This window comes from Grus americana, chromosome 1 (genome assembly GCF_028858705.1).
Source record: "Grus americana isolate bGruAme1 chromosome 1, bGruAme1.mat, whole genome shotgun sequence".
In the NCBI taxonomy this organism is placed as follows: domain Eukaryota; kingdom Metazoa; phylum Chordata; class Aves; order Gruiformes; family Gruidae; genus Grus; species Grus americana.
In genome coordinates this window covers 34,417,125-34,430,306 of record NC_072852.1, presented here as the reverse complement: position 1 = coordinate 34,430,306, position 13,182 = coordinate 34,417,125, and the positions used below count along the sequence as shown (strand labels likewise).

The following is a 13,182-nucleotide window of genomic DNA, read 5'->3' as shown; positions in this document are numbered from 1 at the left end:
TGCCTCTGACGTTTCAGCTGCTCGGGGCCATGCGAACAGCCGCACTGAATTAAGTTCATCATCCCAGTTGTCTTCTGCCCTATTGCAACAGTGGCTGACTCCAGATGCTTCAGAAGACAGCGAGGTGGAAGATGTGGAGATCCGAGATGATTTGCTGTTCAGGATTATCTGATACATAACTAAGGGCACCATAGACCCTAATGCATGAAATGTAATCTCTCTTCCAGAACCTATTAGCATTGCAAATTGAATTTGAGCAGCCTGATCTAGTGGAAGATGTCTCTACCCATGGCAGGGAGGTTGGAACTAGATGATCGTTAAGGTCCCTTCCAACCCAAACCCTTCTATGATTCTATGAATATTCTTTCTAGCTTTATACACTTTTCGCTATGCTATTTTTTTTCCCTCTTACCGCTCTGTGGCAATGAGTGTCATGGTTTGTTTATGCATTATATGACAAATTATTCCCTTTTATCAGACTTAAATTTCTTGTCTTTCAGTTTCATTCACTGTCCCCTGTCTTGTGTGTTAGGCAATACAAAGAACAAAAGCTCTCAAAGTGTCTTCTCTGGAGTATTCATTATTTTTTGGGTTATATCCTTTCTTGCTGATGTTCTTTCAGAGTTGAACAATCAGTTTCTTTTCAGTTCTTCTCAAATGACATTTTCCTCATCCTTCCCAGAAGCCCTAGTAACTTTGCAATACTTTTTTTTGAGATGGTGCCACTATTACTGCACACAGTATTTGAAGGAAACCCACAATGCTGCTTATTTATACAATGGAATTCTAATAATTTCCCTGCTGTTTTTCATTGCACTTCATATTCATGTTAGCAACTTGTTTACTTTTTTTTTTTTGACTGCAGCCACACTTGGAATTGAAATGATAATTGAGTTATTTTGCTTTAAACTGAATGTGCTTGAGGTGAATTGGAGGTTTCATTTCCATTGTTGAACCCAAAGCTGAGTGTTTTATTAAGTTTTTATGCTGATGGTGAAAGATACGTTCATGACCACATTGCTTATTTTGTCCTGTTCTGATCTGTTGGACAGTTAAATATCACGATGCTACTTTTTAATGAAGTCTCATTAAGAGCTTGGGCCAGACTGTTGTGAAATTGTATGTGGAATTGAACTCTTCTAGTTTTATCGCATATAGCTGTTTACTTCATGCCCTTCAAAGGTTTTTTCCCGGATAACTTTTCTCCATATGGACAGCTGAAAAAGCTAAATAAAGACTATTCAAGAAGAAGGCAGTGCGTGCTGCTAGATTGCCCTTGCAAAATAATTGTGTGTATCTTGATGAAATAGGCCTTTAAAGGTACTGTTGAATTCTTTGAGATATGGTTGTTTTGAAGTCATTTACCTTTGTTCACTGGAGACATTAATTTTTTTTCTTTATTTTCTATGGTAGACACAAGGACTATCGATGTCACTGCAACTTGAATAATTAAAATATTCTAGTTTGCACACCCTAATGAAGGATACAACTTAAAGCATGGTGTGCTTGCTTAAATGAGCTTACAGGTCAGACGTCACCTTTCACATTAACTTCTCAGCAAGTGAACTCAAATGTGCTAGACAGACCCAGCAAAAGGTTTTGAAAACAAAATTCTGCAGCCTTTCTTGTTTAACAGCACATGTCTGAGGAATGGTTGCCACAAACTAATGCTCTTTAGGGAGCTGAGAATTATTTTTGTTTCCTGTGATTTCTTCATTCTAACTACCTTACTTAATAGCATTCACTTAGAAAACTCAAAATATCATGTTTTAAAAGTTGATGTGACTTGAAAAATCCTTTTTGTGAATTTGTAAGTTATTTCCCCCTGTTCTGCTGAAGCGCAAATTAATTTTCAGCTGAAGGCTTTAATGGCCAGGAATCATTTATATTGACTTCCGCAAGAACATTTTTGTTAATTGAATGTGGTCTAAGAGCATTACATGACATGTTTTCACAGACATTGATGAATGTGGAACTGGAAGGCATAGCTGTGCCAATGACACTGTTTGCTTTAACTTGGATGGTGGGTATGACTGTCGATGTCCCCATGGCAAGAACTGCACAGGAGACTGTATCCATGAAGACAGAATCAAGCACAATGGACAGATTTGGGTGCTGGAGAATGACAGATGCTCTGTCTGCTCATGCCAGGTCAGTAGAAATAAAACTAACTGCAGCTGCAAGATGGTGGTAGGGATGAAGGGAAGAGTGTCGTGATTCAGGTGAAATTCCTGGTTTGGCTGTCTTCTCAGGTGTGCATGTAGTGCTACACAAAAGTGGAATTATATATTATATAAAGTTTTGGGGAGAGCTTCTCTCTCCAATCTGCACAAGCAGAACTTCCACGGGAGGTTTATTATATGGTACAGGGAGAAGGACGATAGTACTATTTTCTTAGCAGAAATGCCACCTGTGTTTTCTGGGTGGGAGTAGCGGCATTTTCATGCAAAGAATCTGTCTGTCTAGACACATATTGGCGCTGGTGACTGACGCCAGTATCTCTAGCAGATGACTATAAATAGAAGTAGGTTCTGTATCTGCAGAGTAATTCAGTTTTGCTTTCTCAAATGTTTGCTGTGGGAACCTTGATCCCAAGCTAAATGCTGATGGAGAATGAAGGCCCAATACACTGCCAACAAAGTCCTGAGCATTTCAGCATCTCAGGTTTCATGGGCATGAATTCAATATCAGACTACCTATCATCTTCCTTATGTGAATAATTAAAGAAGAGAGGGACTGATTTGGAAGTTTAAAGCAAGACTTGACTAGCATCTGTCTGAGAATGACATAAACTTAGTGCAATCCATTAAAATTCAACCCTTGGGAAAGACGCCCTTGTGATTCATCAGCGTAGGTGAGAGCTGGCTGAAGGTTGGTTGAACGAAGGATATATATAAGACAACAGGGGAACTTTTTTGGTAGTTACTGAGTGTGTATTGCGGCTTCTGCCTCTGTTTGAACTGGATTTTGACAAAGATATTGTATAGTGGAAAAACTCATGAGCTGCTAATGGCTTAGAATCATGCACAAAAATGAAGTTTTGGTACAAGTACTGCTGGAGTTGGTGACGTTTCTGACATTGCTCTATGCCTGTCTTCCAACAACAGAGTGGCTACGTGATGTGCCGGCGAATGGTCTGTGACTGTGAAAATCCCACCGTTGACCTATTTTGCTGTCCTGAATGTGACCCAAGGCTCAGCAGTCAATGTTTACATCAGAGCGGGGAGCTTTCCTACAACAGCGGTGACTCCTGGGTACAGAACTGTCAGCAGTGTCGCTGTTTGGTAAGGCTCCTGATTACAGCAGCAGAAACAGGAGGGAAAAAGGATATGAGATATTCTGATCCGTGAATAGTTAATTTTCATGCATTAGCATCCATTTAATTTCCTCTGGAGTATGTGCATAATCAAAATCTGGTTTTCATGGATATTTGTCAGTATTGTCAAGTTCCAGTCAAAAATGCATTTTGACACAATAGACATAATATAAATTATTTAATCATGAAGATTATTTTAGCAAAGAGTGGAGGTAATTTGGATATGGCACCTACAAAGCAACACTCGTGTTCACTCATTCAAAGAGCAATGTAGCTGTATAAGGAACTTCTATATATGTATCTATTATCATGGTTGATAATGTCAAAGATGCCAATAGACTAAATTTTTTTTATTCATTCATTCTGAGTAACAGCAAAATAATAAGACTTGATACATTTTTCAAAATAGTGAAATCAGTTTTGAAAAAAACCCAACAAACCCACCCTTTAAAGCTTGTCATCTTTTTCCTAGGCATGTATTTCAGAGTCTGAGCAAAAACTATTCTGCATAATGCTGCTCAGGAAGTTTCCATGACAGAAAAAATCCCAAGATAAAAAGAACTAGCTTTTATCACAGGTTATCTCCAAACATAAAGCCTAGTCCATCTAGCAGCTTTCCCTTGTCAGAGTGTCATGAATAACAGCCAGAAACCAATTTTTGTAGACATTGTGCTCTCAGTGTTAGTGCTGCTAAAATCCAATGAAATAGATTCCCAGGTGCTTCATTAAATGTCTTAAAAACAAAACAAAACAAAACAACCTACAGTTTGGGATCTCAGTAGATGTTTCTTTTTTTTTCAAGATGCTACTTCTATAACTAAATCCTACTTTCTTTCAGTTGTCAGGGATTTTGGCTTTTTTTAATGTCATTGTATTGTCTATTCTTTGTACTGTCCATCACTTCAAAAAATAAATTGAAATATCAAGATCAGTGACTGGTTTTAAAATTGCTTTCATTCTTACCATCATGTGATTAAAAAATAGGAAAATTGACCCAGGTGAATATTTTGTAAAAGAATAACTTCACAGTACTTTCTGCAACACGAGGAGTAAATTTGGAGCTATGGCAAATCCCTGGGAATTTTTTTCAGCTTTTGCTCTGGAGATACGTAACTCTTCATTCTCAAAGCCTTAGATACAGTTTCTGTGAATATACTTCTTTCCTAGGGACAAATGCTATTCTCCTTAAATCCAGACTACTCAATCTGTGTTTCAAATGAGCTAAGTTGGAGGTCAGAGATGGACCTGCTCCAAAAGAAATGCACATTAATGACTTCTGTGAAGTCTTATCTTTGACCACTAGATCTGAAACTTTGGCCTTTGTCCAGAGCTGAAGGGAAGCTGACCCCAACTTCTAGTAATTGACGTGAATAATTAGACATCTTTAGATTTGTGTACAGGCATACAGTAACTTCCCCTAAGAATATTCTAGCCCAGCGCAGATCTCTGCTTTGAACTTGTCATACCCTGACTGTACTGAACCCATCATGCAGAAAGTGTGATTAAGTTTGGAAGTTCAGATATTCTGATTGCGACATCCAAGATGGGTGGTAAGTGGGTGGAGATCCTCTCACTGAAAATGCGCTGGTGTTCCCTGCTGCGGTGGGCTGCTGGTGGCTTGACACCCTTAGTCCAGCCAATGCATTTGTAATGGTGGCAAAGATAAACTCTAGCCCATCCAGACCTGAACATTTGAGGGTTTTCTGTGGCAAACCAATGGTCCAAATAGAAGTAAGAACTAGGGGAAACAGGAGATTTCGAAGCACTTTTGCAGTTATGTTATGCTATGGCTTCTGTCACTCGCAGAAGCAGGACTTTACAAGGACACATCCATATTCTGTATTTCATGAAGTTTATGGAGAATTTTCAGCTGCAGCTTGATGCAGAGTGTGTTGAAATAGGTTAAATCTAATGCACTTCCTGAATAGCGTGCAGAAGAAAGTACCCAACTTGCTGTGTCTCCCACAAGTGATGAATATCAGTGTTCTCTGCATTGACTTCTGAATAGAACCAGAAGGATAAAATTAACCAGCTAAGAAACATAATTCTGGGTGAGTTGAATAGGTAATGAAACAAAATAAGAGCTAATAATCTTCTCTTGTTCTCATAATATTCGTACACAGCAAGGTGAAGTTGATTGCTGGCCCTTGCCATGCCCGGAGGTGGATTGCGAATTCAGCGTCCTCCCTGAGAATGAGTGCTGCCCGCGATGTGTCACTGACCCCTGCCAAGCGGACACCATTCGCAATGACATCACTAAAACCTGTCTGGATGAAACCAATGTCGTTCGCTTCACTGGATCTTCTTGGATTAAGCACGGCACAGAGTGCACCCTCTGCCAGTGCAAGGTAAAGAGCATAAAAATTAAGCTGAGATGCCTCTTTCCCAGCTCGTTCTGTGGCATATAAATATTAATGCGCTGACTCCGATCAGTGGGTAGTTGGTGTCTACACTTATTTTAAAGCAGCAGAGATAACAGTAAAAGTGTTCAGCTTGGTTAACTTTACTCTTGCATGTGCTAGAAGGATGGTTTAACCTGCTAGCAGGTGAGAAGCAGGACAACAGCCCATGCTGCAGTGTGCTGTGGACAAGTTAGTGGGCTTGGCTTTTCCACCAGGATAGCTCAATTCAAGCTTGATCATAGTTTTTACTATACAGCTCCATGCTATCTTGGAAATGTATAAAGTAACAAATAGGTATATAAGACTAGACTTCACACACAAAATTTGTTCTGTGTGATACTATAGCATTATCAGAACTGATTGAATTCCTTTTTGAGAATAGTAATTGTTTTGAGAATAAAAGGACTAGTTACATGGTTACATAGCTTTCTTGCTTTAAAATGAATAGTAGAATCAACATAATGTTTAGAACATTTAATACTTTTTGTAGTCAATGGAATTCATTGTCTGAGGAGAAAAATTAATGGCTATGGGCTTATGTGAATTCTGGCATCCCTTTTTAAAGATGCAAAAGAAAAGGAGGTTAAAATAATTTTTCCATTCATAATAAACCTGTAAGGTGAATTGTATTTTCCACCATCCAATACTGAAGAATGACAAAGAGTGTTTCCACTTCAGCCAAGGAGAGAGAGACAGCAGGATTCATCCAGAGGTCTTTAATTATTACTGAAATTCAGAGTTGATTTTGGTCTTTATTCCATGTCCTTCCCAAGCAAGATACTTCGCAAACTCTAGTACATGGTACAATTAACTACTTTGAAAAGGTGCTCATAAAAAAATAATCTAACTTCAACACCTCCTCTTGGGAGAGATGGGGAGTAACTTTTCATTTAGCCGAAGCTGCCAAGCACCTTCTCCCTCCACTTTGCCTGATGCAGTACTGGGTGCAGCGGCAGTTGCTGCTGTCAAGGCATAGTCCGTTCATGAGGGAAGTGGTATGCGCCAAGTAAGTGTAGGCATTTGTCTTGATGTCAGAACAGGTCGGTGGTTAGAAAAAAATGCTGTGATCTGACAGAGTGGCTAGTGGTTAGAAAGCTAGCTGCTGCCCAAAAGGACGTTGAAACAGGCTTGCATGCAGAAACCCATACTTTTGGGGTCCATAGCTGGTGGCATAAACCAACTCCAATGCTAGAAGTTACTTTTTGCTTGGGCAAGTTGCTGAGGTTTGTGTGCATCAGTTTCCTGATCTGTAAAACAAATAGTTATGTGTGATTCTTCTCTAAAGCACTTCTGAGATTTGGTGATGGGAAATGTGTTCTCATTGTTGTACTGCTAATCAATGGCAATGCAGAAGCGATGCACCAGTTCTGCTGATGGCCACCTGTGGGCTGCTCCCATCTGCCCTTTTCTCTTAAGCAAAGACTGAACCTTAAGCGTTGACTAATTTGTATTCAGTGTAAACACATACATAGTCTAATAAAAATCCATTGCTGCTTTGTGAACACATACAAGATTAAAACAGATACTCTGCCAAACCCTGTAGATGTAATATGGCTCAGGTGTGAATCTGCATAACAGTGAAGATGTACCACTTTGTCCCTAGCAAGCCAAATCTTACTCAGTTCTCTTTACAGAACAGTTTTCTTTTTGAAATATGCTATCTGATCATATTAGCAGCATTTTAATATTGTAGTTCTGCATGCAAGCACGCAACTCCCTCCAGACTAGGTTAATGCTGTGCCCAATTTGTATAGTTCTCTGTCTCGTTCATCCTGTGTCACCCCGCTCTTTTTCTTGCAGAGCATCACACGGAAGGTCAAAACTCCAGTCTAAGCCTCTCTAAGCAAGCTATAGCAAAATAGATTTACACAAATCCTTTAAGAATTCAGAAACCTGGGCATCAGCTAAAGCTGACTTAGCCACAAAACCATTTCAAATCACAAGTAAAGAAGGTGGACAGTAGGATTGTCTAACCTCCCCTAACAGAAAGAGTGAAGGAAAATGTTTAAATGATTCAGATCTCAGTCTCAAATCAGTCCTAGCAGTTTAGCTAACTGAATGTAATTGGAGTAATTTAAAAATAATACACACTTTTATTTGCATGGTAAGAATCAGACTTAAGAAAAGAAGCAGTAGAGATGCAGAAAATAGTTTCTTCAGTACTTTAATGATGTCCGTAGGCAATCTGTTCCCTTAATTGCTAATATTCTCAGAAGAATGTTTGGACTATCAGGAAAAACTTTACAGATAAATGTTTGCTGGTGTTACAAGGATGTATTAACTTGAATCATTCAGGACTAAATAAAACCCAGAGTCCCTCCTGCTTGATCTAAATAAAACTCCCAAGTGCTCTGTCTCATTCAACAGATTTATGTACTTGAGCAGATGCCTGATACTTTTACGTCGGCAGCATTTCTTCCACTGATCCCGGCTTCTTTCAGTTTGACTGTTGTAGCTCTGGGATACAGACCACAGTGAACCAAGCAATTAGAGAAATCACAATAACCCGTTCTCTTGAACAAGAGAAGGACATGACAACAACGTCATGAATCCGATCAAAACCTGTAGATGTCTTGTAATTTACAAATCTGTATGTTCAAATGTGATGGGTGTTTGCAAATGGCTGAGCTTGTTAAATTGCCTTGGTTTGTACAAAATGCTAATTGTTTCAATTCTTTCTGTTTTTCCTTCTTTTAGAATGGCCACGTCTGTTGCTCAGTGGACCCACAGTGCCTTCAGGAACTGTGACACCAACACCCATCTCTCACAAGCAGTTTCTGGTTAAAGAATTTTCCTTCACAAAAAAAGACCTTTAAACCAAAAATTGTACAAAATTAAAACTAAAATTAGATTGGTTTTGTCCATCTAAAGTGCAGATATGTGATGAACTCAGTTACCCGAATCAGACTGAAATTTATGGGACTCAAGACAAGCTCAGATGTGTAAACCTTTGTCTGAGGTTAGGCCCAAATCTTCTGGCTATTTGTGTGACATCATAATGCAGAATATTTAGGTTAGTGTAAAGTGACACATTGTAATGCTGTACATAACGATGTCAAGATCCAAAATCAAGGAGGAGCTCTTACAGGGTCTTCCGAAGCTTTGAGAGTCCAGTACTTGAACAGATGCAGAGATTTTTACCTAATCATATTTGGATCTGCACAAATGTGTTTGATTGCTCACTGCAGAATTTAGCAGATGTTTAAGTAAAAGGATGAAGCCTTCAGGAATAAAGAACCTAGCAGCTAAGATGTGATATGTACAGTATGTGCGCTGGAAAAAAAAAAAAAAAGATAGAAGTTATTGTGAAAACAAAAAAAAACCCAAAAAAAAAAAAACCAAAAAAGAAAAACCGTGATGCACAGGCATGGCTTCTTAATGTTTTCTGATGGGAAAAGTCATCAATATTTCCTTGTTTTACTGCACTTACTATTATTTCTTGATTGAATTTGTTCAGTATAAGCTCGTTATTGTGCAAATTTAAATAAATATTTCTCTTACCTTAAGTTTCTGTTTGTGCCGCCTTTCCTTTTCAGGGATGTCATTTTCATGCGTGCTGTTACCCTTCCTCCTTTGCCAGCATGCCTAGGCAGCTGGGCAATACAGGTGGAGTATCCCCAGTCTGGTTCCTCTACGTGTGGGAGCTTCTTCCCAGCACAGCCTCATGCCTATCAAGTCTTATCTTTGTTATTCTTCTGGGAATACATAAATAACTTCATACATCTGAGCCACTACGGTGGATTGAACAGAAAATTGATGTGCCTAAAGATCAGACCCTACATGCCAGCGGGATGCTGTCTCCCAGAGTGGGTACAGACCATTTGTGTGTGACTTGCATCTGTTCAGATTTACAGGGGATCTTCTCCAGATTCCTCCTCTCTCCAGCTGCCCCGGGTTGGTTTGTCTTTCTATAAGCTCCACAGCTGTTTTAGTTGTTTGTGTAAAGTATCTTAATGCATGGGGATCACTTCAATATGCAAACCCTATTTTCACTACTATACTGTTGGGACAATAAATAAAAGAGGCTATGTGACCAAAGCTATGTTATTCTGGGAAAGAAATAAAGAATAAAACAGTGCTTACAAATTACAGGCTGAAAAGGCTGAATTGTAAGGAATGAATCTTGAACAGCGGAGGCAAAACAGGAGAGGAAGAACTGCACAGGATGACTGTGTATTTTAAATACTGTTTTAGTAGTTATGTTCCTTTCAAAGTACCTCGCTTCTCTTCAGCATCTCTCTTGTTCAGTAGATTGCCACGCAATCAGGACAGGCAAAACTTCCATGAATATTATCTCTGTGTAATATTAAGTTACAAGGGAAGTCCATGTATATGTTTTTTACAAAACAGAATTTCCTGCAAACAGATGCTACTTCACAGTGTTTCATGTACAGCGGGAGATCAAAGGAATGCCACGCAACTGCATGTATCTGGTAGGTATTCCCCTGAGCCCTAGTGTCTGTTGACTACTGAGTATTTTTGGAGTAGGGAATACAAGAGATGCTAGGCCACTGACTGCAAATAATACAAACAAACCAAAGAAACTAAAAATCCGAAAAAAAAAATGCAACACCCTCCCCCCCAATTGATAGTCTCATTGGACCATTAAAGCTATGAAGATTTTCAGATCAAATAAACCTTTTTCCTCACCTAATCCATAAATAACTGATTCTCAAGGGTTTTACTGTATTGTCCAGTTCCTGGCAAGCTGCAATCAAAGTTTTTAAAGAAGAATGTTAGCTTCTTGAAAAAGAAGCTGCTTTCTGTACAGTGTTTTCTTGCCTGCTGGTAATTGTTAGGAGGTCATGTTTTCCTCTCAGATGCAGAGGCACATCTCCAGTGGATTTCAGAGGCAGCTGCATGCCTATTTTTGAAAGAAGGTTTAGCAGAAGGTGTTACCATTTAAGAATTGCACTTCAATTTCATTCAAGAATAGGTGTAAGATAGACATAGGAAATGCATGAAGACCAGACATTTTTTTGAAAAGAGCAAACATTTCTCAAGGGCAGAATCCTCGGGCTCTGTCAGACGCTGTAGAAAGCTCTGGAGGAAAGCAGTGGAGCTGGTGAAGAGAAGGGCAGATACTCACAGAATAGCTGTAAGCATCCCCATGAGTTATGGGTGAGGCAGGTGTCCCTGCGCCCTTAATCTGGTTCAGTGCATCCACTGACATCAGATTTAGACCTACAATAGATATGAGAACTGGAAGGAAAATTATCTCCAAATTTTTTCTCAATCCTTTCTCAAAAGCAGGGTAATACTGGTGTTTAATCCCAGCTTTTAATCAAAACTAAAACACTGTCTAGATGGGAAACAAGCATCTCTCTCCTTTTGTTGCCTACCTTGACCTGAGCGTTGTAGGATCTTTCTGCTGTTGTAGGTTCGTTAAGCATGGTGCAATACACTACAAAACAGGCTAAAAAGTCAAGAGTTGAGACATAACATAATAGCTAAACCTTGAATCAAATCCTTGGAGAGACAGTTAGTGTTACATGTATGTAAAGAGCAGGAGTCATACTGCTGAACAAAGCTGGAATCCTCTGCTAAATAAAAAATGAGAATGGGCTGACTGAATATTATCTAATTTATCAACGTTCAAGGTTACTAATCAGTTGGGAGTTCTTCTAAAGGTCAGCAAACTCCAATGAGACATCTCAGTGACCCTCATTTTCATTCCCTTTCGCCCCCTCTTCCCCATCTTCCTCCTGTTCAGTCAAGCCAGTAATTAGTAGCTCATGTTTTTAATTTTCCTTGAAAAGTAAATTTAAATATTATTAAAAATTGATGTCTAATTTCCAGACCTAAATTATCTGTCAGATGATATAGTCCATAAAAAAAAATTATATTTCTGAATGATGCAGGTACGTTGTGGTCTCTTACTGGCCTTTCATTATTGATGCACTGTTTGCAGTGTTTGCAGTACCAGAATTCAATAACTTCCATAAAGGAATTGTCACCTCTCTGCAGAGTAATTGCCTTAAGTTAATAGACCTACAGATATAAAGGCAGAGACGTCTTCAGTTACAATGCTGAATTCAATGCTATCGTGAAACAAGTTGACAAAAAGCAACAGCGTCGTAAACTGTTGGAAAGAGAGCTAACTGTGCAGCTGCAAATTTCTGGTACTCACAAATTTACCATGGGCAAGAGCAGGGGCTGCCTCAGACCTCCTCACGGCTAAGGACATCTTTGCCTTCTGTGGGAGCTTCACCTTTAGCAGCACAGCTGGTGAAATACGGTGTGGTGGGCTGATCCTGGCTGGAGGCCAGGTGCCCACCAAAGCTGCTCTATCACTCATTAAGGCATAGCTGAAATACTAGCCATTCCTTTTTTCTAGGATGCCTAAAAGTGGGTATTTATGCAGGGAGTGCTGTAAAACTGCCCGCCTTCAGTGCCAGCACAGACTCTTGCCATTAACAGCGTTGGGCTACAGCAGATTCACCCTGGGACCCCTCAGAGAAGTACAACTTCATGAGTCACAGAGCCCAGGTTTCACATCGTGCTGACTTCAAATGCAGGATGTGTATGGGGTGATATCTCCTCTTCCACAGACGTGGTGAGTCTCACCTTGAACAGGTCACCTGTGTCCCTGCTGTGGAGAAGCGCTCAGCTGTGGGGTAGCTCGCATGGGCCAGACAGCACTTGTGGGTCTCCTCCAAAGTGGAGAAGGCTCCCACTGCAGCACAGCGATGGTGCTCAGCTCACATGGCCTCTCAACAGGCTGGGCTGCCTTGATTTCTCAGATAAAAATAGCAGTAGCTTTAAACTAGGGCTCAGCTAGTTATTTTTTAATAGTGAAACTTACTTACAGGCAAATGCAGTTTAACTTGTCCCCAGACCAGTTAATAATTTAAGTTAAAAATCACCAGATAGCTTTTGCCAACTATATAAGGAACATGTTTCAGAGTAATACCAGTAAGAAGACTAGAGCAGCTCTGGTACCTCCTGAGTGGGTGACCTGTGGAGAAGCCTCTCTTCTTCTGTGCACGGTAAAGCCCGCTGCAGTCGTGTCTTCTGCCCAAGTCACGGCCGTATGCACCAAGTCACCAATCCTGGCCATCTCTTCTGTTATTTTAATTTCTAATTAAAAATTTAAAACTTCTTGTTGCTTTAGCATAGTGGCCAAATCTCTGTCCTGGGCAAAAAGAGAAAGTGTACCAATGGACTTTGGAGTAAGAAGAAGCGTTTTAGAGAGGGCCTGAAAAGAAAAAGACAGTATTGCAAACCCCATTTCTCGGATTTCCATGGCCGTTCATCAGCCATGTGAACGGCCACCAGCATGTCAGTGTATTTCACTTTTTTGTTTTTGTCAGTATGGTGCTAATGCAAAATGATAAAAATAAAAAATCAATTGTTAAAATCAATTATTCATCCAGGGCTGCACTAATCAGTATTTTCTTATTGCCAGAGTTTACACTGTCTGTAAAATGCCAAATAGGCGTTGTTTACTATAACAGGAGATTT

At 39.8% G+C, this 13,182-nt stretch overlaps 1 protein-coding gene across 1 annotated transcript in view; it reads left to right on the top strand.

The window, feature by feature from the left end:
* The window catches only part of NELL2 (neural EGFL like 2), a 160,603-nt gene extending 151,379 nt beyond the window's left edge, over positions 1 to 9,224 (top strand). Inside the window, exons 17-20 of the mRNA XM_054806789.1 lie at positions 1,958 to 2,151; positions 3,108 to 3,284; positions 5,440 to 5,664; positions 8,416 to 9,224. Coding sequence (XP_054662764.1) covers positions 1,958 to 2,151; positions 3,108 to 3,284; positions 5,440 to 5,664; positions 8,416 to 8,466 — 647 coding nt within the window. The 3' untranslated portion in view covers positions 8,467 to 9,224. The remainder of the gene's footprint in view (positions 1 to 1,957; positions 2,152 to 3,107; positions 3,285 to 5,439; positions 5,665 to 8,415) is intronic.
* Positions 9,225 to 13,182: the final 3,958 nt, after the last annotated feature.